This window comes from Corvus moneduloides, chromosome 2, assembly GCF_009650955.1.
Source record: "Corvus moneduloides isolate bCorMon1 chromosome 2, bCorMon1.pri, whole genome shotgun sequence".
Classification (NCBI taxonomy): Eukaryota; Metazoa; Chordata; class Aves; order Passeriformes; family Corvidae; genus Corvus; species Corvus moneduloides.
The window spans coordinates 39,610,811-39,635,854 of record NC_045477.1 but is presented as its reverse complement, the minus strand read 5'-3'; the positions used below and the strand labels follow the sequence as shown (position 1 = coordinate 39,635,854).

Here is a 25,044-nt window from a genome sequence, read left to right as displayed (position 1 = left end):
AGATGCACTAACAAGCAGATAAATGCTTTTGCCACTACAGTTCATTCTAAGAGTCCCTTGTTTCTGCTGTCACAGATCGAATACATTCAAGTACCTAAGCACAGTTTTGTGGGTGGAACTCCATCTACTTTCGGCAATTTTAACAGCACAGCTATTCCGGTCACACATTATGACTCATCACGTTCCTCCTGGCAAAAGGCTTTACTCCAGCTAGAGAAATGCTGCCAAGAGGTTTTGTTTGATTTGTGACAAAGAGAAAAGAAACCACACAAAATTTAAAGCAAATTCTTCAGGAAATATTAAAATGAAGGTGAAAAACTCTGATAGTAGGAAGAAATACCCCTCCCCTCAATGCACGAAACTGCTGACCTTCATTACACAGTTCTTGTGGATGCTAGTAAGTTATGCCTTGGTTTGCTCTTGCTCAACATTCAGCACATCGACATGGTCGAGTTATGGCCAGCATTATCTAAACCTCGACATCATTCAAAGAGAACCTCTCCAGGATTCTGTAGGAAAGCCTCACCCTTATACCAGCACCAGATAAATATCAAATCCTATTATCCTATTTATTCCCCAGTCTTTTACTTCAACACAGAATGATGTAATTCATACTCTATGTGACTTTGAAAGACCAAAGTATTTCTAAAATCTTAAGGCAGTGAAAATAGAATAAACTGAGTTTTACTAGAGTGGAACTGGATCAAAGGAGAGGTGATCTTCAAATATGATACTGTACCTTACTACATTCAGCCTTCTACCCTCCTACTATTAGACTGTATATACTTCAAGCACTGAAGATAAAAGATTTTAACTTACATACACAAATGGCAAGGTAAATTACACATTTTATCAACTATTAGGACTTTTAAATAGCAGGGATAAGAGCACCCAAAGGCACTGCTGACAACATCATGCAAGTCATCTAGTAATCGTGATCCAGCCTACAAGACACACAAAGAAAACTTTTGTATATGAAACATCATTTCAGAATCTCACAAGACCAGAAAGCTCTCAGTGTTTCAAAAAGAGATTAAATGCTAACTCCATTGGTCTATTTTGTCTGAAATTCACTCTTTCTATGAAATTCAACACCACACAAAGAGCCAGAATCAGGATTAAGGATCTCATAAACCCCATTTAATTCCTTAAAAAGGCTTCTGTGCAGAAATGAATTCCAGTCTCTGAGAAAAGTTGTACTATTCACAAAAAGGGGGGGGGGGGGGGGGGGGGGGAAGCGGGGGGGCTTTAGAATTACTATGAAAACCCTGTGCTCCAGGAAACTTTTTAAACTTTTTTTAGAAATATACTTCTTCTAAATGGAGATGTTAAGTTTTTTAAAATAGCCATTGAATGGAATCTTAAAATGTTTTCTCTTTAAAAATTGGAACAATTAAAGTCAATTTTTGTGTTGCTACTGACTACAGAGCGATAGCAACAAAATGACAAGAATCAGGTCAAAGTCAGCCAGCAGCTACAAGGGCTTTTGGGCAGGCTTACCATTTGCAGGGATTCTCCCTAAAATTAGGGAAATGGTCTTCCATTGACAAGAAATAGAAGGCATAGAAATGTAAGACAGTGAGTCCTCTGTAATATGCTCTTCATGTACCCTGCAGGAGGTTGAGTTCAAGGAAGACAGACAGAAAGACATAAAAAAACCAAAAAAATGAAAAGAAGATGACCTTATATTCAATTTCTACACTTCAGGTATAGTCTTACTTGGGGACTTCCCTATGAGTCCTAGAAGCTCTTTCTGGTTTCTTTTTATCTTTCCTGATAAAACTGTTGTTGTGTAGTTAATTTGTGTCTCTATTTAATGCATGACATATAAGGACTGAGGGGTGCGTTTGGTGAAGAGACAGGGAGTCCCTGGTGACGTAAGCTGGTCACCTTCTAAGTCCCTTCTAAGAAACTGCAATGCTGAAAAATTATTTCAAAAGCATTAAAGCTCATTGTCGTGGGTGCCACTGCCTAAACCTCTTGTCAAATTCACAGGTGACTTGCCAGTTCTGCTCTGACACACAGTTGAGCTATTGCAATCTGCCAGAGAGCAAGAGCAACTTTGGTGGCTGTGCCAGTTCCAGCCAGGCTGAACCTCTCCATAAGTTTAAAAATTAAAAAGAGCTTTTAAAGTTGTTTTATTTGTTTTGTGTTTTTTTTCTTTTTTCTGGTAAATTCCAGCACTACTATTTGGGCATGAGCCAGCCTAATGCTCAGTATGCCTGGGAGTCATGGGGCATTTGCAACTGCTGCACTGCTGCAGGAAACAGTCCCTGGGAACTGCGGGCTCTGAGCTTCCCATTGCTTACCTTAGGGAAAGGAGAATACCCCAAGCAGGAAGGGTCTGTTTTGTGGAAGGAATGTTCATATAACCCTGTACACCACTGAACCCCAGAAGAGCTAAAGCTCCAGAGAAACTGCAGTGTGAGCACAGCAGCAGCCAGACAACTAACAGACCAGTTGGAAAGCAGCAGAGCAACTACTCAGGGGCTAAAGCAGCCAGCAATAGAAGGGGCTACAACTTAAAATAAAGGTTTCAAAATAATAATTTCTCTGTTATCTAAAACCATATGGGACTGGAATACCCCAGTAAAATATAAAACTCTGTACTGGGGAGATGCTGTCACCATCACACGGCATAGTAACTGCACAAGCTCAGGAAGAATGCTATGGTACACAAGGAAATCAACTGCATTTATTTTTTATGAGACAAATGAGTTTGCTTAGTGTGTACAGAACATATTAAGATATTTAGAGACGAGTTTTGAGGAAAATTGGTCTGTTTTGGAAACTTCTGTCTCTTGACTGAAATCTGCTACTAAAATCTAAGGACGGACATGACCACATGCTGTAGATTTCCCTGGGACTGGGGCTCACCTGAAAAAATCATCAGAAGAATCAGGATATAAGCACTGTGAATAGTAAAAATTTTTTGCTGTCCTTCAGAAGCCAGTGTTCATAACTGAAACTCTTCATGTCATTAAAGTAGGGGGAAAAAAGTATTTACTATATATTTACTTCAGTTACGTGCAATATTTTCACTGTAATTACGTTATTTCCGTCTGCCGTACTACAGGAGTAAAACTACCAGGATTCCTTCATGCCTTTTGTCACAAGGTGGCGACGTTGGAAGCAAGAAATGCCATGGCGACCAGGGACAGAGCAGCACTCTGAAATGTTAAGTTCCACCACACTTTGGAGGAAATGATAAATCATGAACAAACTCTGATCCGTTTATTTATGTGAAAATTCACGTACTGACTTTAAACTTAAAGTAATTAAAAGAAATGTCAGCCCAGGACTATAAATCACTTAATGCAACATAATCCTTTAATTATAACCATTATAATCCTTTCAATATAAACATTTTGGTGGGAATTCAACCCACCTGTGCACACTTCTTCACCATATCAAATTCATTATGTAAATAAGAGGAGAAATAACTGTCTTTCCTTTCCAGGATTTCCTCTCCTTGTGGTTTTGTTAGCAGCTATTTTTAAAGAAATATATGCAAGCAATTACAAGATCTTGTTAAAGCAGTACAAAAATATGTCAGCAGAATGAGTTCCAAGGTAACACAGCTTTCTGCCACAGACCAAGCAAAGCAGAGAAAATTTAAGACATGAATCTTGTTATTAAAATGCATCTATCTGTAAGTTTATTAGCTCTGAACAGAATCCAGCATCCTATTCAAAGACGCTTTATGCAGAAAACCAGCAGAAGCTCATTATTCACAGAGCCATAGAATCGTTAAGGCTGGAAAGACCTCTGAGGTCATCAAGCCCCACCCCCGGCCCAGCACCAACACTGTGTTCACCGCTAAAACCTATCCTCAGGTGCTATATCCACACGGCTTCTGAATGTTTCCAGGGACGATAACTCCAGGACTTCCCTGAGCAGCCTGTTCCAGTGCTTGACTATCCTTTCAGGGAAGAAATTTTTTCCTGATGTACGACCTAAACCTCCCCTGCCGCAACTCGAGGCCATTTCCTCTCGTCCTGTCCTTGCTGCGCCCTCCTTTCAGGCAGTTGTCGAGAACGATAAGGCCCCCCCGAGCCTCCTTTTCTCCAGGTTAAACACCCCCAGCTCCGCCAGCCACGCCTCACAAGCCCGGGGTTTGCTCCCAGGGCTGCTGTGGAAGCTGCTACGGGGGGGGCGCCTCAGACCAGTGGTGAGCCCTGCCAGCCCTCTGAGGAGGTGCCGTACCCCACAAGCCCACGCAGACTTTTTTCGGGAATGCACCTAGGACGGGCACAAAGAACTAAACTACCACACGACTGCCCTGCCCGAAACCTCCGAGTGAGGCGCCGGAGAGCGCCGAGGCGGGACTCGAACCTGCCACCATTAACCACCCACTGCGCACCAACTCAAACATAACCCTCCTCCCGACCCCCACCGCGCCGTGACAGCACTTCCGTAAACATTGCGGCGGGATGAGTGACAGGCACGGCGACCAATCGGAACGCGCGGGGCCGTGGGGGGGCGGGAGGCCGCGCTCGGCGGCTGAGGCGGCGCGGCGGGAAGCGGCGGGAAGCGGCGGGCGGTGACGGTGACAGTGACAGTGACAGTGGGGCGGGAAGCGGCGTGTCCCGGCACGGAACGGAACGGAACGGAACCGAATGGGCCCACAACGGCCCTGGAGCCGCGCGGTGCCGGGAGGCGGTGGTGGGAGCGGTAGCGGTGCCTCATTCCTTGAGTTCAACCACGCTGGGCGCGGGCGCTTCTGCGTGTCTGGAGTAAGGTGTAGCCTCTCGAGAAGTTACTGTGCGTGCTGAGTTTTGTTTGGTGCTGGTTTCCGCCTCTGTCTCTTAACGGTACTGCTAAATCATAAGCGTGTGGAGCAAAATACGTATGCTCATGTATTCTTTTTTTTTTTCCCCTTTGAATGGCACGGTGTAATAAGTGCTTTGTTCTACCGGTTTATATTTTGGTGTGTTGCTGCAGCCTTCCGATGGGGATGAAACCAGCTGTCAAAAGATACGAAACAAGAAGTAAGACAGCAGAGACAGAGCTGCCGTCATCCAAATCCCGAGTCGATTGGAGACGCACTAGAAGGGAGCTCATACTGCTGGACAGCAATGACGAATCCTCAGCCACCTCTGAGGAGGTGGAAGAGTCTACCACATCAGAAAGTGAAACAGATGAAAAAGACCAAACGGCTGTGGAGATCAGCCTTTCAGACCAGGAGGAGAAAGGCCACAGTGGGGAAGTAACAGAAGATGGTGACGATGAGTGCGTTGTGCCTGGGAAGCGTAAGAGGCCGAGCACCTCTGTCATGTATGACAGCGATGAAAGTGAGGACAGTGACATACTTGTTAGAAAGGTTTCTGCCAAACGCCGCTGTATAATAGATGACGATGAGAGTTCTGAAAAACAGCAGCCTGATAAAACATGCCCTACAGAGAATGTTTCTACTAATAGGAAACAGCAAGTGCTTGCAAAATTGAAAGAACTTGCAAGACAAAGCGCAGCTCGGAGATCCTGCAGCAGTGCAAATTGTGAGGTCTGGGTTTTATCTTTAAAATTTAATTGGAGAAAATATTTAATGTGAGGAAGAGTTAAGCGATGCAAATCAGTGGGGGTTTTTGGGTTGGAATGCATGACATGAGTAGTTCTGTAATATTTTAATAGTCACATTAACTAGATAACAAGATTGACTTCTGAAAATCTATCAAATTATTTTTATCAGGAAGCAGAATACCTGCTGAAGTATCTTGGAGATTTCATGTTAGCTTAATTCTTAGAAGTTGACTGAAGAGAGGTACATGGAAATAGCTAATTTAAAGCTGAAAGTAATTGTCATCTAGTACAGAATGATGTATTTTTTGGAAATGCATGCTTTCTTGTTAATTGAACAAATGGTGTTATTAGATGGTCAAAAATCTTAGCTGGTGTGTATTTTGTCTGGGCAAATGCTGAAAATTCTTGTGTTTGAAGTACTTTTAAAAAATTTAATTAGGATTCTAATAGTGAAGCAGAAATGGAAGAGGACCTGCTCTGTCAGTTGCCCCCCACACCATCAGAAGGTAGTGAAACTGACAGTGGCAGCATGAAAGATTTTATAGTAGAGGAAGAGGAAGACGACGATGACGATGATAATGACAACACAGAGCATGTGAAGAGTGAAAATCAGCCACATCAAAAGCAGCCAAATCCATCAAACAGTGAGCTGCTGGCACAGTACATCCCACAGTGTAAGATCAGAATTAGTGATAATTCTTTATGTATAACTTGTTCATAGTACTGTAATAAAAATTCACAGGCTGAATACAAATGCTAAGGAATAGGATATGATAGTTAAAAGCATATACCTAAAAGGCTTCAATTTATTGTGAAAGCATTCTGATTTCCACAGTAAACTTTTACAGTCTTTTGGTATCTAACTAAAGAGAGGGTGTAAGCTGGGGGCGAGGAAGGGCAACCTTATTGCACAAATTTTTTTAAAGTTGGTCTGATTTAGGATGAAGTAGGCTGCCTATGATGCATTCATTCCTGTGGAGACCTGAAAGCATCATCCTCCATCCTACGATCTTGTGGTTTATGCTAAAAGCAGCTATGTTAATCTGTCCAAATTCTGTTCTTGCCATGAGTTTGCGGCTTGGGATTTTGTTTTTTGGATTTTTTTATTCGGTTGGTTTTTTGGGGGTTTTTTAATGTATTTTTGTTCTGTGGTGGTAAGACTTGGGACCAGAAGTCTGGAGGGGTTTCTGACTTCATTGGCCAATCTCGGCCAAATTACATAGAGCAAGAAAACTCTTCAAGTTGTTCTTTTACAAAAACCAGTTTCTGGATTGAGCAGAGAGATTTGAAACAGAACTTTATGCGAGTTATTCCATATTTTGTTGTTCAGAAGCAGGTATGTATGACTGCACAGTCAGTGCTAGTGTAGGTAGTCACAAGCATTTGTGGTATTTTTTGCCCAGTGAAGACCTCAGCAGAACTGTATTAGAAAGAAAGAAAAAAAATGAACAAAACAAACAAAATGCAAGCAAAAAACCCATGACCACAACATAAGCCTGGCCTTCTCTGATTTACCTTATTTTCTGCTGTTCATAGAACAAATTATTCATTTCTCTTAGTGTTTGTAGCTCTTACTGTGGACTCTTCTTGCTTTAAGCACGTGTCTTTAGGGTGCTGAAATTCTGTAGGATCATTGGGATGAGAAGCACAATTTAAAGGCAAAATCCTATGAGTGTGGATGTTGTACATTGAAATTATTTCTAATTCTATATTTAAATAACTTTAAAATTTTAAATTTACAATATTGGAGAAAAAGAATTCTTACAGGACTTCTAAAATGGCTTACTTTTTTTTTCCCCCCCTTCTTTTGGTAAATTTTGGTTGTATTGCTTTCTTCCCAGTATCTCACTGTGATCATTATGTACACTTCAAAAGAATAGTAAAGGCTTTCCTCATAAATGCAATTGATGACACTTTTCTGAGCTCATTATATGGTAAGTAAATTGCATTAAATAATGTAATAATTCATTCAAAGTTGTACAAAGCCATTTATTCTAGGGAAAGGTGTTTCTCCTGATTAGGGTCCTGAAATCTGTGGTTTTCCTGCTATCTAACTTTGATGGGGGAGTGCAGAGGGGACTCTTATCTGAAAATGATACAGTAGTCTTGGAAAAATGTGTAGACTTAAATCTTAAGCACAGAAGGCTTAAAATGCCTTCTTGAGATGTAGGAATGTGTTTCTGCATTACTAATCAGTAGTAACCTTTCCAGCATGAAAACCAAATTTGTTTCGAAGCAGGTATCTCAATGAAAACATTGCAAGGTCAGCTGGTTTGTTAAAGTCTCTTGTGCTTCACAGCTTTTTTCTCAGGAATTAAGGAGAGGACTCAGTGTCAGATTGTGGAAGGAGTCAGTAAAGTGCCAAAGAGTGGAGGTTTTGGTGTCATCTAACTGAGAGGGAATGGAGAAGCTGAAGTACCCCACAGACCTCAGAATAAAGGCTGTATACACTTAGAGCTGAAAATGTCTTTCTTCTACCACTGCTAGTTCTTTCAGGTGTTTGGTTTGGTTTGTTTCAACAAGTAAAAACAAGCTTATGGAAAGTAATAAGTAAACACTGTCAGATTGATGTAATAGCTTCCTTCTATTTCAAATGGCATCTGCTCTATAAGATGTAACAACTTACTGCCAAGTTGCTGGAGGTAAATGAGCTCTGCGGGTGAGCTGGAGGTTGTACGTGAACCTTGTATGAACATAGCCTAGCATTACAAAATTGTATTTTTATAACGTAGAACGGATTGTTCCGAGTTAATGGAAGTGAATCTCTTCATTAGTTTTGATTCAAGAGCAGCTACTATAGTATTGGAGTTCACACTTGCTTTTTATTGGGAGGGATTTTGTTTTGTGGTCTAGCACAGCCTCTTCAATCTCATATTGCAGATGTGTGTGTAAAGTGAATATGGACAAACAGTTAATTGCAATTATGGTGGCTATAATGACAACTACTTTTATGTAGAAAGGTAGATAGCCAGTGGTCCTTCTCAGCTCTGCTTTTTTTTTGGATAACAGCTTTGCTAGAAGACATGGGAAGGTAGCTGAACTAAGTTTTATATCTGTACAGACTGAAGTTCCAGGACAGTGTGCATTTCCCTGCATCTAGGGAAGACCTGTTTAATTCCTGGAGTCCAGTATGTATTTGGGAAACAGTAGTGAAATAGTGGTAGTTTTACACATGCTTGGGCTTTTTTATTTATTTTGCTTGAGTAAGTATTTGGAAGTACTTATGCTGTCTAACTCAACGCATCTGACCAGTGCTGCTGAAGTAAAGGTCAGTTTCTCTGTGCTCTTTTATAAGTGACAAAGAGAGTTGTCAAAATTTCTGCTGTGAAGTAGCTCAGAGGAGTTTGTTTTCATGGATTCCAACCACTTCCGTTTTACATTATGAACAAATTAAACAGATTGGTCAAAAAGCAAGACATTCCCCCACATGCTTCCTCCTTTTCCATTATTTTAAATGGAACTGAATGAATGGATCTCGATTTGGGATGAGAGCTTTTGACTTGATTGTAGAGTTTATTTATGTACCACTTTTAAAATGATAAAATAGATCCCTTTATCAAGATGCATGGATTGCATGGATCACTTTTATGGATAACAGTAACAAATGTATTGAATAATAGTTTAGTAAAATCATTCATAGTTCTTAGTATGAAGAAGCATAATGTTCTTGAAATTTTTTTCTAAAGAAACTTGTACAACATAGGGTGCTCAGCAAATTAGTAATGATTCTCACTGAACAGATGGAACAAGACAGAAGAAATATGCACAGGATATGCTGCTCTCACTTCATTATTTGGACGATCGCTTCATTCAGCCACGTCTTGAGAACTTAATCTGTAGAAGTCGCTGGAAAGATCGATACAAGGTATGTAGATTCCACTTTAAATGGCCTCCAAATAATTTTAATGCTGTAAGTCTCTGTAAAGGTGCAACAATCGCTATAATTATATATACTTTTTAATAGAAACTATTGTTCTTTAACTTGTATAATTTGTTTTGATGCTTATATAAATATCAGAAATATTTTATGTGTTTATAACCAGAGAAACATTCACCTAGCAGAACAGAATCTGTTCTCAGCTACCTGAATGTGTCTCCTGCTAACTTCAGCAGATGACTTTTCAGGAATTTTTTGTCACTTGCTAAATGTTATAACAAAAATTTTCCCTCCTCCCACAAAACGGTAAACAGTATGTTCATTGTGAACCTTCTACTACTATTACTACTACAAAAAATTAAGTCAGTATAGAGTAATTAGTCACTGTATGTATATTACTAGAAGGGTATTAGTGTGATAGGTGTGATGATCTAATAATCACTGTAATAATGGAGATTTGAATCTCTTTCATTTCTCTTGGACTAATTGTGTGTGAGTACAGAGTACTCAGCAGCCTGTTGGAGGCACTGTTCAGTTGACAGAGATTCTTTAATGTTATTTGGAATCTGTTTTTCAGGAGCGTGTGGATTGTTACCCAGATGTTCGCATAAGCTTAAAAGATACAAAAAATATGTCTTGTCAGGCCTGTGAAATGAAGCGGTGTTGTAAGTTCAATGTGTTGCTCTCTGGAAGGCTTTATAATAGTAAAACTTTGGAAGTGGATGACTTCATGTCAGATGATAAACAGGTAATTTCAAACCAGCGCTCTGATTTTTAAGCTTTATGTAGTATTACAGAAAATCACTTATCAACACATCTAGTCTATAATTCTAGATGCAAGTGTTAGGCTATTGTTTTTCCATGTCTAAGCCCTATTAATTTTTAAATACAAGGAATGATTTGGAGGAGTATAGACTTGGATTTAGCTTCATAATTATGAGGGAAGTTCCTATAAAACTTGAAAACATGAATGGAGGCATTCCCCTCTGCCTGCCTCTCCCCTTCCCACTTTCTTATATGTTGGGAAACAGGTAATGAAAATTATCCTCAAATAAATCCAACTTTTATCAAGAAAAGAAGTCAAATGTTTTTCTATGACCTTTGGTTTTGCTTGCATCACAATGACCCGTGTGCTGTTACCCCTTAGTGAAAAAGCCCTTTACCTTTGTGTGCCTATAGCGCCCTTAAGACTTTCCCAGCAGGAATCTTGCTTTGATTAGCTCTCAGAAACTTTGTAAAAGTAACTTCTGTATGATGGACAATCATCACCATTGAATGATTGTGTTTTCTATTTTGTTGCAAGTAAAGTTTGTTCTGCATTGGGTTGCTAGGTTTGCTAATTCTGTGCCTGCTCTGCCTGTAGCACTTGGAGGGTCCACGTGCACTCCAACAGCTCTTGTTTGCTTTAGGTTCAAACACTGAGTGAAACAGTGCAATGGTCATCCTAACAGTCCAAGTGCAACCTAGTCAGAATTTACTGCTTCGTTCTTCATGTTTTTTCCCACATCTGCTATTTGCCACGTAGCTATTCACTCAGGACAAAGTATCTTGGCACCTCAGATGCATTGACACTTGAAGTTGCTGATCTCTTTTCAAGAAGACTTGTTCCTACCTACATCAATGCATTTTGTTACAGCCTTTTCCCCATTACTGCATTATCAGAACTACTTGTCCAAACTAGAGAACACTTCCATTTAAGTAGTCTTGCATCTGTTTCTCCCTCAGTTGTCCCTTCTAAAACATTTTGGATTAAATTATATTTTTTTTGAGTAAAAGGCATCTTTCATGTTGTTACATAACGTTCCATTAGGCAGTCATTTTAGGTGACTTGAGCAGTCACCTAAAATAATTAATAATAGCCTAATATAATTTTATTTCACAGCTGAGCCTTTTGAAAACCTTGAGTCTTAAAAACCTGGGTGTTTCTAATATTTACAGATCTTCCCTTCAAATTTACAGCTACACATAATTGTTATGATTAGGTATGCATATGACCTTCAGTAATGCAATTCATGACTTCTTATGATAAATTCAAAGCACATGATTTGTCAAGACTAAAATATTGCTGCAGTTATTTACCAAGCTGAGATCCAAGTTCTGCCTTTCTTCCCTTTCAGGAGACACAGATGGTACTTTATTTGTGAGTGTAAAAGAATTTTTGAATACAGCTGAAGTGCCTCACAGTATTTGTTGAAAATAAAAAAAAGTTTCAGAACAAGGAGTTTTTTCAGTGTATTTGGTAATGAGGTGTAATAGGATTTCTTAAGTAAAAATAAAGCGAAGCTCTTGTCAAACAGGGCGTATACCTTACTGAACCTCAAGCCTGTATTGCTTGGAGGTTTGCAAATTCTTTAGCTTACAGATTTGAGAGGTGTCGCTATGATTATCATTTTGTTATCATACATACATGTAATATACATACATCCATGTAATGCAGGAGCTTAAAAATCCGTGCCAGAGTTTTTCTTATGTTACAGACCCTTCTAAGCAGCAGTTGCTGATACTCTGTTTTGAAAAGTATGTATGTGCATGATAGTCAAGAAAGCTAGGCTTTTCCAGCAATGCTTTTCCCCTTTTAATCCTGTTTATTACAGGAAAACAGTTAAGTCCTCTGCAATCATCCCAGCACTGATGCTGCAGTCTGTCGTACAGTCATTCTTCCTTACGTACAGATGACTGATTTAAAAATACTCCATTTTTCATGGGAAGTGTGTGCCTTACCCAACCAGAAATAATTAGTGAACTAGCAGAGTTTAATCTTTACTTAACTTCCAACTTAACTGTGGAAATAACAGTAGCAATTCCCTCACTGCTGACCAAATGTTGTCCTGCATAAAGTATTGTTTATTTTTCACTTTGGAAAAAACTTGAAGTATTCTATAGAATATCGAACTCACTTGCTAGTTCAATTTTGTCCCCTTCAGTTTAGCAGTACAGAATGGGAGCTTTTTTTACCCTGTGTACACCAGCATCTGGGGACATGTCTGCTATGTGCCTGATCAGTATAGCTCAGTGGCTGTTAAACAGACTTGGGAGAGAGAGTAATAGAGCACTTTCCAGTCATTTTTGATAGTGTCTTGTAATGCAACATTTGTGTTCTTGTAGTGACCTGCAGTTTAGACTGCTAAAAGTACTATTCTCAAGTTGTCTTTAAAGCTCTGCTGGCAATGCATTGATCAACTTGTCCTGCCAATTTAGAAAAAAATATATAAAAGAAAAAGAGGCTCACAGAGCTACATAAAACTGCAATTTCACAAACTTAATTGACTGATAGAGAAGGCAGTTCAGCACTGACAGACGAAATTGAACGGAAACACATAGTTGGACTACTTTCTATAGATTTGTTTGAAAATACATGAGAAAAGTAGATGTGAAGAGAACAAAACCAGACCTTCAACCTCCTTCTTCTGCATAAAACTTTCCTTTTCTCTCATCTCTGAAGTATTCTGCTTTGCCAGTAGAAAGAGAGGAGAAACAGCTGTTCCAGTTTTGCTTAGGCTTGCAGTGATTGTTCACTGTGTAGGTGCCAATTCTCATTTCCCCACGGTCAGGGAGAATTGCAAGGTTTAGAGATAGGTGTCCCCCACACTCCCTTGCTCCTTATGTAACCTGGATTATAAACTGTTTCCTACTCTCAGTCATGGTGTTCTGTTTATAAACATGCTTAGAGGACATGGATTCAGTCACTACGTGTTGTGCTATTGTCCAACCATGCTGCTACATTCCATACAAAGTGATTTAACACAACTTTGGCTGATAGGGCCAGTTTGAGTAGATAAGTTAAGCATTAACACAGAGGGACTGAGAACTGTGAGGGGAAAAAATTAGAGTAAGTACAGTACTGAGATTCTTTCCAAAGCTGCATTCTGAAATAGCATTGTATTTTTAGACTATCTTTCTTGCTTAAAAACACAATACATAGTTACATTTATACGGTATTTAGCTATTTGCCTTTGGCATTTCTCTACCTTGCGCATAAATAAGCTATGACACTCGCTGCCACAGGATATTTTGGAAGGGAAAAGTAGCATTGGGTCCCAAAATGGATTAGACAGGTTCTTAGGGAAGGTTCTTTCACACTGTGGAACATGATAGTTGGGATGAGACAGACAAACTCTTGACTGCCAGAAAATGTGTGGTAATCTTCTGATCATTCTAATGTTTGTGCTGGATCTTATACTAACTTCCTAAATGTCTCCTGCTAGCTGTTGTCACAGGGGGAAAAAATGGGCCATCAGTTTGATGCAAGATGGTATCTCTTATTTTATATCACATAATGTTCCAAATGCCACACCTCATTGCTTGGGATTGCTTGGGATACTTGAAAAGTTGTGCAATGCTCTATGAAACATTGAAGCTCAGTTCTTCATTGCTGCAGTATTTGAAATGGTGCTTTTGGAAATGTGAATTAATCAAGGCTCAGCATTGGTTGGTAGGTCTTGCACTTCAGAAGCACCTGCACCACCAAACACAAGCCTTAGTTTTTCAGTTTTGGGTATACTAGAAAATGGAGCTGTGTATAGGTACAACATGCACATGATCAGTAGAGAATTAAAATATAGGCATTTTTTATCTCAAAATGTTTTAACATTTCATTTAATAACCGTTTACTGTAGGTCAGATCAAAAGTTCTTTTAAGTAAGTGTGTCTCTTTTGACTTAACTGATATTATGCCTGGTGATATCCACTGAGCTGCTGGTTAATATATTTAAGGAATTGAGATATATTCATATAGTTAAGAAAATACATAACTAATATGTATAAATTTTGTTTAATCTTTATAAGTACATTTTTCTGTTATTGTCAGCAGATAAGAGCTAGTGCCATATTGCACAAGTAGGTCAGGTGTTTTGGGGAACTGTGGGGTATGCCCAGCCCCTGCCCTGGAGGGAGGCCTGCTGATAAGGAGATGGCACAACCTCCCAGCAGAATCCCCTTGGAGAAGGCAGCTCTCTTCGGTGAGGGTGAGAGAAAACAAGAACCATGATCCTCTGGGAGACCCTACGTAGATTCCTTGTAACCCATTGGCTTCTACCCTCTCACACCCACCCTTGTACCCCTATAAGGTCTACCCTTCTCCCCCTTTGAGTTCTGAGAGCTCGTCCCTGGCCTCCCCTTCGCGGGGTGCAGGCTAATAGGGCTGCCTCATGTGGAACTGCTCTACGAGCCTCCCGTCTCTCCTCCCGGTCCAGCCTGGGGTTTGCCTCGCAGAACAAGAGCTGAAATCACTCTTGCTGAATCACTAAAGGGCTGACAGCCTGCTGAGACAGGCAGCCTTTCTGCAGAGGCATCCCCGGCAGCTGAGGGAACGCCGCAGACCTCTGGAAGACTGTCCCTTGTGGGGCGCTCTCTCTGGATCCGTCACGGCTTCCTGGGTCTGAGCCACAGACCCCAACCCGGCCGCTGTAGGGAACTGCTCACAGATGCAAACATTTGGTCATGCATTCAGAAAAGCTCCCTGAAAATGTGGGTTGTAAGCATTAATTAAAACTTAACTTTATTGTAATTTGAGAGTATTCAGATTATTAGAAATAAAAGGTAGCACTGTTGTGGCTCAGAAGAAATAATTTTGCAACTTAAAATTTGGTTGATTCTTATACATATATATGTGTGTGTGTGTGTGTGTGTGTGTGTGTGTAATCTAAAACAGCAATACAGTTGCAGCTTGCATTACCAATGCAGAGAACTTCAGCCATTTACATACTTGATATGCAAAGGTGTGACAAGTCATCAGTCCAAAACAATGCTGTTCTTGGAGGATAAGTTGATGAGGGGTTTTTTTCAGAAAAACTAAATCAGTTACTTTACATGTGTATTAATTATGTTGCTTTTTAGAAAACCTGACTTCCAAAAGCCAGCCAGGTAGATTTCTTACCTGATAGGCTTTGTCTCCATGGGTTGGAGTAGCAATCAGTGCGCCTGTGGGTCATTTACAGAGGATAGAATCTTCTTCTGACTTGCCATTGTATCTATTGGAAGTACTGTTCTGGTAGACGTGGAGCAAAACATACCCTTGTGAAATGCAGGATGTGCTTAAACACAGGTGAAAGTTGAGTCTTGTTCCCTCCTTGCACCTCCAATGTCACATACTCTTAGTGAACACTTAGGATAGCCAAAGGTTCTTCTAACCAATATATTACTCAGTATTTTCATGGTAGTGCTGATAGATTATAACAGATCTATTCTAATCCATGCTCTGATCATGTAGTAACAGGCACATTTACCATTTGTTTGTCTATAAATACTGTTGTAAAGAAAACTGTGAAGTAAGACAGTTCCATCTTTTCTGCCTGGAAATCGTGGAAGTAAAACTGGTAATAACTGGGAGATGCAGAGGCTTTATTTTCTGCAGCATTATGGTTTAGCTATTCCTTCCAGACAGTTGCAGATTAACATTTGTATTGTGTGAAACTTCAAGTTCAGACTTTATTTTTTTGAAATTCAACCTCTCCATTTATTAAGTAGATGCTTTGAAGCATATGTCTATATGTGTTTATATATCTTTCTTGAAGAAATATTGAATATTTTTCAGTCTACAAAATGTTAAAATTGGTATTTTATCTACCTAGGAAGTACTTAGATAGTAAGCAAAAATAAACAAATGATTCCTCTTCCTCTGCTTTCACAATATGATGGTTGTCTAAAGTGTTAGTGATTTTGTAACAAAGTTCCACAATGAGATAGGAAAGGTACAATCAATTACAAACAAGACTCTGTTTGCAAGAAGACTGCACTGATAAGCTGCCATTGCTTGGACTTGCTGTCTGCCTGCTTTCTCAAAAATCCTTGTGCTGTAGCTGTGAAAACTACATGGGTGTGTGCTAATTTTATGCACGTAGTGTCATTCTGTTTATTTCATTATTCAAAAAAATTTCCTGGACTGACTGGTTAAATCTTACTAGATTAGCTCACCAATTCTGTGTATTGTAAAGATAACCATGGTTTGTCAGAGAGAATGATTTGTTCGTTCTGGCCTAGGTTTTGAAGGTTGGCGTGGTGTGTGCAAATCGTACAAGAGTTTATCACAACTTGAAGCACTTCAAGTACAAGTTGTACATGGGTTGCAGCTCTGTTGCTGAACTGGATGGTGTTGAGGATGAACCAGTCAAAGACACAGTAGAGCGGCTTTTCAGCCACTTAGAAGAGAGTGGGTGGATTCAGAAGGTATGACTTGGTTATTTCCTGTATCCTTTTCCAAGCAGATAAAAGTTCAGATAAAATGTCTGATTTAATGGATCAGTTCTGAATTACCAGCTATCAGTAACACAACTCAGCTCAACCATTCCCCCATTTCTGCTGACCCAGCATTTCAAACAGTGCTGTGCTGCTGTGCTCACACAGAGTTTGCATCAGCTTTTGACATGAAGCTTTTTGACAGCTGCATGATCTCTGGGCTGTGGTGGGCAGGCCCCTGTTCCATTTGAAAGCAGCAACACAACAAACTTGAGCTGTAACTTAGAAAGATGGGAAAGATGTACATGAGGCACAGCAATAATATTTTAGGATCCTGTTTACACTGAAGTACTTTGAATTATTCAGAACCACTTCATGAACTATTTTAAGACAGTTTGTAGTACAATTGCATGTAGTATGCTTTTAGATATAGCTTCTAAATTGTTATTGACATGCTTGGTCATGTGTTGAACAAGAAAAAGCAGTCTGTACATAATACAGTTATTGAATATTGATAAATTATACAAATTTTGTTTCATTCACAGAGATACAATGATCTTGAAGATTACATGGAAGATGCAGACAATTTTCAAGAAGAGAAAATTGATTAAGAGGTCATATAGCTCTTTGAAAGACATCTTAAAAATGTGAATGGCCTACTTCATCTGCATGCACTTTATCTCTGCCTGGACTTTGAGATTTCTATGTAGGCTGTTGCATCTAAATTCATATGCCTTTAAACTACTGTTTGATAATGTGCTGTATCTTTTTTTTCTCATCTGTTATCAATATAAACCCAAAGTTTTACCAAATCAGTCCTTCCAGTTTTACTGCATTAATCACTTTAGTTTCCTACTGTTGGAAGTATCAGTTCATTATCTATTTACTTGTGAAATAAAACTTCCACCTATTTGTATTGAGCTGCATTGTAGGAAACGTAGGAGATGCTGAGATCTTTTGAAGAGGGTGAATTTGGAAAGGAAAGGCTTTGTTACACAACAACTTAGGACTTGCATCTTACCTTCCTTATTGCTCATTATGTGCAAGTAAGTCCAGTCAGTTAGAATGATAGTTACAACAAACAGGACCCAAATGCAAAGATCTATTTCTCCTTTGAGGAATCAGTATAGACAGTTGCAAGGCAACAGAGGAAATATTCTGCAGTCCTGACTACATTTGCAGCACAGTAGTCATTCCTCTCTTGAGAAAGTAGGTGATGAGTCACAGTATAGGCGTCATACAGACTGAGTCTGGCTTAGCCATCTAAATGAGCACATGGGCCCACATTGCTGTCTCTGATAAGCAGCTGGGGCAATTTACTGAGATTTTAAACATCAAGTTACATTGTGCAAACATAATGGCAGCAACTTGGAGTAACTGCAGTCCTAAGAGAATGGATTAATATGCCCATGCAAGATAAGCAAGAATTCTTCCAGTGTAACTTAACAGAAAGTAGGAGTTAGTCAGAAACGGGATGCATAGCTTACGAGAATTTCATGAAACCCAAATCAAGAGTAGATTTTCATGGATTTAAGAAGGGTTAAGTATGGTACTGTCCATTCTGGAAAATTGGACATGAACTGTAAATGTGCACTTGCAGCCCAGAAAGCCAACAGTGTCCTGGGCTGCATCCAAAGCAGTGTGGCCAGCAAGTTGAAGGAGGTGATTCTGCCCCTCTGCTCTTATGAAACCGTACCTGGAGTGCTGCATCCAGCTCTAGGGTCCTGGGACAGGAAAGACTGGATCTGCTGGAGCAAGTCCAGAGGAGGGTCACTAAATTGATCAGAGGGCTGGCTGTAGATAGGCTGAGGGAGTTGGAGTTGTTCAGTCTGGAGAAGGGAAGGCTCTGGAGACCTTATTTCAGCCTTTAAGTAATTAAAGGGGGCCTACAAGGAAGATGGAGAGGGACTTTCTACCAAGGCCTGTGGTGACAGGCCAACAAGTTTTAAACTCAAATAAGGTAGGTATAGATTGACATAGGGAAGAAATTCTTTACTGTGAGGTTGGTGAGGCACTAGCACAGGTTGCCCAGAGAAGGTGAGGATGCCCCATCCCTGGAAGGGTGTTAAGGTTAGGTCAGGCTTGGGCTCTGAGAAACTCTGGTCTACTGGAAGATATCCCTGGCCATTATGATCCTGTCCCTTCCAACCCAATTTTTTCAGTGTTTCTGTCCCTGTATTTTGGGCTGCATATAAAAAGAATCAGATATAGCCTAAGATAAAAGTGCAGGGCACAGGGTTTTGAATCCCATTAGGAACTGTTCCTACATCTTGCTGTATGCACATACTCTATTAGTCTTTTGTGGCTGATCAACTTAGTAAAAGATACTGTTAACACTCTGAACCCTTTTAACAGGTTACTCTGTCAGCAGCAAAACTAATGAAACTTGATTTCTCAAAGATTTGTCCATAAGAAATCCCCACATTCATTTTGCCACTTTACTGGGAACAGATATGCTCATTGGGTAGGCAGCTGCTGCCAGGTGTATTGCTTAACAATGAACATCTGCTGGCTTTTTTACATAGAGACTGTACCTTAGATTTATCATTCACTACCCCTTTTCCCACATTCATTGCAAGAAATGAACTGCTTTTACTTTTTTAAGGACTTGAAATCCAGCAATGTTTCAAATGCTATTAGGGTGAGTTAGTAGCATCAGTACTCCTTTGTACCACATACAGATACAAGATATACAAAACCAAGATGAAACTTCCCTGTAAACATATTGAGACTTTTCTGTCAAGAAAACTTATATTGAAGATTTGGACACATAAAATTCTGAGGTTTATATGTCTGGTATCTATCTCCCTGGTTACCAAAGCTGAAGGTTTTCTTCTCTATTTCTTTTCCTCCCTCATCTCTGTTATGAGAATATTGGTGGGAACACACCCATCAACTTAAAAGTACTCAGGAATCCATCTTGAATTTATCCCTTTTAGTTAAAATAATCCTCCTTGATACCTCACTTCTTTCTGTTAACAAAATCTCTATGGGTTGGTTTGCTTCTCTAGAACATAACATACATTTGGTGTAACTTTATTCTCACAAAGGAAAACGATTCTGAAATTAGTTCTGTACTATGTAATGGAGTATGGCCCCTTAGAGCCTTCCTGACTGGTCCTAGTTTTTGCTACCATACAAATTTTCTGAAAAGTCTCAAGACTATGATTGTTGCTTAAAAATTTTGTTGTCAAAATGAATGGTTGATCTCTCATTTTGCTGCATTTAAACTGTTCACTACCAAAGTAAAGAATAAGTTTGTGAAATTCTGGCTTGCTGATTACAAGTAATATTTCAATAATGCATGCAGTTTGATTGAAAATTGAAACGGTCACATTGTTGAATGATTAGTTTTACTCATTTTTTGATATCACAGACCTTGTTTCTCACCTCCTCTTCATAGACCTAAAAAGCGTGTGCTATCTACTTCTTGTTCCTGCAGGCATTATTTTTCCAGATCATTGTTTTTTCTGTTGCTAACAGGGATACAAAAGTATCCTGATGGAATTTCCTGGTAGAAGATGCTTCCGTAGGTTTACTAATCTTGTCTGTGGTATTACCAGTGGGACTAAGAAAATGCCTTAAATTGACATCACTGATTTCTGTTTCAGTAAGAAGCAGCTATTTGATTTGGCAGCTGATGTGATGTTTTTGTGTGTATTGTGTCTCTTAAACTCTGATATTCCCCTCACTGAGATGGGAGGAAGTGATAATATTTTTTGTGGCTGTTGTTCTACCTGATGTGTTTCTACAAGACAGCAAATGTGAAGTGTCATTACATCACATTTACATTTGTCTTCACCACAGGAAGTTAAAAAATGGTTTAGAAGAGTAAATATGTAAAAATTTAGATCAAATTTTCCAGGTCTGTCTGCAAATGCTAGTACAGCATGAAGCACAAAGAAGACTTACCCCTCAGACTTTCTATATATAGAAATAATCAGTAAAAGTACTTCTAGAAGAAAAAAAAAGTGCAAATATCTAACGATGGGAGTCGTTAGAAATCTGACTAGTCTTTCGTGCCTTTTTTTCCAGATCAAAGAAGTTGAGTGAAGTTAGGAGGTGAGAGAATAAAATGTTTGTTCCAGTAGGATATTTTAAATTGGTTTTAGTGTTAAGTTTTGAAGCAGTAGCTCTAATTAAGACGAAGTACCTGTCTTAATGGAACAATGAAGAGAGCTCAGTATGCGATTAGACTTTGCACGGGTGATTAATGATCATACTTGGGAATTACTTTAGTTCCTGTAATGTTTTGATAATCTGCTCTAGTTTAAGTTCTGTAACTGGAGACGGTGATAATGATGAAGTTCACACAAGGTATTTATGCACAGGATCTGGCTTACTAACACAATGTACTTGTGGGACAGGAGGTACTTTTTGCTCTATATTCTGTCCACATCTTGCAGTGAAGTATGAAAAGAAACGATTTTTCTCCCCGTGTCCTTCAGTTTTTGGAAAGAAAGTTGTTTGCTAATAGTAGATAGCTGTTACTGTCACTTTTTCAACAGTGAAGGCTTCTCCTGTTTCCAAACAGCTATTTTTAGCACTTCAGCAGGCAATTACAGGCAATTCCCATGCTTAACTCCTCTAGTGTACATTTATTTGGATAAATAAAGACTTCTAGTTTTATCCTTTTTTAAGTCTGTCTGGATAAACAGAGTGGGCTAGTGTGCATGTGTGCTACACAAACACTTGTAAATACAATACCATTCCAAGAGAAATATCCAGCACGCACAAAGTAGACTTTAAAAAGTTGCCTCTCTGATTCTGCTTTGAGAAGAATTTCTCAAATCTATTTCTAATCTGAATTTAGAGATTAGGCAAAAGAATGTAATAAAGTATGATCTACCAGCCAAGGAATAATATGAGAAATATGTGAAATTATGTTAAAAGAACCGGATTATACCAGTGGCTCCACTTCCCTGAATAGTTGATGTGAATTTTGGTAATTGTCTAGGCAGTAAGTGATGACATGGGGTTGTTCGGGGTTTCTTCCCCTATTGTTTATTAAATAAGATGTAAACACAGTTTCCTTGTATTAATTAGTCTTAGTTTAAAAAAATCCAGAAATGCTCTGTTCAAGATTGCTTACTTTACAGCTTAAACAGAGCAGCAATTACATGCACCTTGTGGCCAAAATTTAAGGATGAGAAAACTGACTCAGGTGCAGTCAGACTCTACTTCAAAGTTAAACAATTTGCCAGGTGAGCAGCATCATACATGAGCCTGCCTAGCTGGGAGTACCCCAGGAAATAAAAACGGCAAAGAACCCTTACTGAAAAGCAAATAATGGAAATAGCTGAAAATTCAAAGCTCCGAGTTTGGAAAGTCCTCCGCAGGATTGATATTAAGCATATGCCGTTCCAGTGGAGTTAATATAACTTAGAAGCAATTTGATACGTGATTTCTAAACACAGATGAACAAGGCATGTGCCGAGATTGAAGCGTGCACTCAAGATTTTAGGCGGCACAGGTTCAGCACAGTCTTTTTGTTCCATTTTTGGAAAGTTATTAGCACGATGGGATGTCTATGGTGAGAATTCCTGGCTGTGAACGCAGCACAAGTAAGTGCTTTGCTGATCTGGAGGGGGCTGCTGGTTTGGGAAACCCAGAGCTTCGACAGCGGTAGAGAATTCACACAGAAAAAATGTTCAAGCATGACAGTTCATGTGAGATTACAACGTCAGGTAAAAAGGTCACAAATCAGTGCCAACAGAAGGAAAAAAGTAATTAATTGTTCAGGATGTGTTATGTTAGTTGCTTTATCCTGAGTGTGTTTACTAGAATGCCACTAATCACAAGGGATGTTACAACGTGTTAAGAACCATTTGCTTTTAAGAAAATTGACAACCAACCAGTCCAAAACTGATGGCAGTATCCAGGGGTTGGTGACATTCGCCAGGATCTTCTGAACAAAACTTGGAAAGCCGAGGGATGGCTGTGGGGTATTTTGTACTCGGCAACACCAGGGGCAGCATTTGCTGCGGATTGAGCGAGCGGGGCTCGCACCGCAGCTCCGCAGCCGGCTGCCTCTCGCCTCGAAAGGGAGAGATCAAACCACAAACCGAACTCTCGAGATGCTGCTTGGCAAAAAGCGAATCTTAAACGTCTCAAGTTAAAATTAAAAAAAATCTTTGTTTGAAAGGATCACTCAGTTCTACAAAATCTTGTAAGACGGCGAGAGAGAGAGAGAATTCCTCCAGCTGTCTCGGTAGCTTCCGGAGCAGCATCATGGATTTCATATTCCCACAGCCACTTTGAAAACCCCAGCCAAGCCGTCATTTAAAACTCTCTTGCTTATTCTCCATGAGATTTGTGTGTTACTGTTGCACGTGTGTTCTGTGACTGACCCCCTTAAACAGCAATGACATCTGAGCTGTAAAGAACAAATAAAAGCCTAAGGCCTGAAGCAAAGGTAACATTGTCTACTATTTTACAAACATTATAATTTCATTTTATTTTCCAGCTGTGCCAACCTATTGTTCTCAACAGATGCAAGCTACTGTTACGTATCAAATAATAACCCACTCTTCCTCAGTTGTTCAAGGTTAAACAACAACAACAAAAAAATCTCTTTTTCCTGCTAGCAATAATGCCTTCCTCTGAAAGCAGCACAACCCCAAACCCTCTCCCCGAGCCCTTATCCCTCAGCAAAGTTTCAAAGCATTTGCTGAGACAAACATGGGTCTGAACGTGCTGGAGGTTCTGGCTGGTGCTCACCAAGCCAGAACCTGGAAATGCACATGTTGCAACAAACCCTCATGTTTGTTGCCGCATGAAGGAGATGGGGGTCATGAAAGTGGGGGCTTTTATATTTCCCATAAGTCTAATGCTCCATATCTTTTATATTCTGGGGGATTTTCCAGGAATGTGTCACTTCATCACTGGCATTCGAAGTATTTATTTGTGTGACCTTGGAAGAGGATAAAACCACCTGAGAGGGTTAATTATCAGCTCCTCCTCATCCTCAGCTTAATGCTCTCAGTATGCTGTGATGAAATTTGTGTATTTTTCTGACTGGCCCCATTGCAGAACAGAAAGAGATAATGCATCCATATACTCAGGGCTGTACAGTCCCCAAAGGCCTTAGAGGTTTTCCATCAGGGATGTGTCTCTGCGTACTTGGGGGCCATTTTTATTCCCAGAGGTATTTGGGAATTTGGCTAATGCAGCCACAGTAGTACAACAGCATATTGCTTTAATAAAGCCGGCGAGCTCCCAGCTATTTCTGCATCCTCCTTTACAGCTCACCTACAACAACACGCAGAACCTGACGGCTGCCAGTTGCAGCAAGGCCAGTTCCAGAGGCCAGATCTCGCAGTCTCTAATTGCCCTGCTCTAAATAGAGGAGCCGGGCGAGAGAAGCACTAAGCCTGCGGCTTTCCCGGGGAGGAACCACAGTGCAGGCGCTACGTGACTTGCCCCTGACACCCAAGACGCTCCTGTCAGCGCGCGGAGCTCCCACATCCCGAGCCTGACCTCGTGTCCTGCACTCGTCCCGTGCATGTGAGCGCCCTAGAACGCACTGCTTGTTTTTATGCCGTCTGTTCCAGAGAAATCCAGCTGGTAGAGGAGCGCAGCGCCGTGATTTATTTGAGAACTCCCTCGTACTCGCCTGAAGGTCTCGCCGCCGGGGGAGGAGGGAGAGCGCGGGAGGCTGCGCTCCTCGGCAGCTGCTCCGCGCCCGGCCCGGCACCCAGGTACAGGGCGAGGAGGGGAGCGGGGATTTCCTTGGCTTCCTCCCATGCACATACCTCCCGGGGAGCGGCAGCGGCCTGACTCCCCTCGGCGGCCGCTGGGAGGCTCCGCGCCTCGCCCCGGCCTCTCGGGCGCCGCGTCCCCGGCCGCGCTCTCTGTCGGTGACACCCGCCTCCCGCCCCCGCTCCGCTCCGCGCCGCGCCGCGCCGCACGGAGGGGCCGCGGGCAGCTCCGGCACCGGCAGCGCCGACAGCCCACCGGCAAACACCCGCCCGCCGGCGCGGGCATGGAATATGCAAAAACACAAAGAAAAAGTGGCTGCTGGACTGTTCTGGGGGCAAAATGCTGGAAGTTTGTAAGTGCAACTCTCCGTTTGTAATTACTGTCTGAAGAGGGGCTGGGTTGCTTGGGGGTTTTTTTCCCTCTTCCCCTTCTCCCCCCTCCTCCGTGCTATTCTTGAAACTGTACTTGAAACTGTTCAGTATCTGGGAGTAAAAGGGAAAGTACGCGAGAGGAGTTCTTTGCCTGGGTCCGTAGCTTGCTGCTTAATACTAAGGGGGGAGATGAGCACTGAAAGCAATACGGATTTATCCAGTGGCTGAATTAAGTGAAGGCGAAGCGTGGTCTGGAAGTCCACTGACTGACATTGTTCCGGACCGGGGGATCTGTCTCTCTGATTTTTAGAGGAACTACAGTTTAGCGGCAGCCAGCAGGACACAGTCGCACGCCGAAGAGTGGCCAGCAACGAGCGGGCGAGAGAAACGAAAAAGCACAAA

At 40.8% G+C, this 25,044-nt stretch overlaps 1 protein-coding gene and 1 long non-coding RNA gene across 5 annotated transcripts; one reads left to right on the top strand and one right to left on the bottom strand.

The window, feature by feature from the left end:
• Positions 1–4,537: 4,537 nt before the first annotated feature.
• CCDC82 (coiled-coil domain containing 82) lies at positions 4,538–21,210 on the top strand. 4 transcript variants are annotated; one of them, XM_032099216.1, is made up of 8 exons: positions 4,538–4,741; positions 4,945–5,503; positions 5,960–6,194; positions 7,362–7,454; positions 9,261–9,385; positions 9,975–10,145; positions 16,376–16,561; positions 17,116–21,210. In XM_032099216.1, exons 1-8 carry the CDS (start codon positions 4,620–4,622, stop codon positions 17,179–17,181), a joined length of 1,557 nt encoding a protein of 518 aa, XP_031955107.1. In that variant the 5' UTR covers positions 4,538–4,619; the 3' UTR covers positions 17,182–21,210. The 4 variants fall into 4 exon arrangements, with proteins under 4 accessions (XP_031955107.1, XP_031955111.1, XP_031955110.1 ...); XM_032099220.1 differs by having other exon boundaries at positions 4,592–4,674; positions 17,116–17,241; XM_032099219.1 differs by having other exon boundaries at positions 4,649–4,764; positions 17,116–17,241.
• On the bottom strand, positions 21,098–24,277 carry LOC116439549. The gene is made up of 2 exons (XR_004238191.1): positions 24,050–24,277; positions 21,098–22,946 (listed from the first exon to the last, which is right to left on the bottom strand). It is a non-coding gene; the product is annotated as an uncharacterized LOC116439549 (long non-coding RNA).
• Between the last annotated feature and the right edge of the window lie 767 nt (positions 24,278–25,044).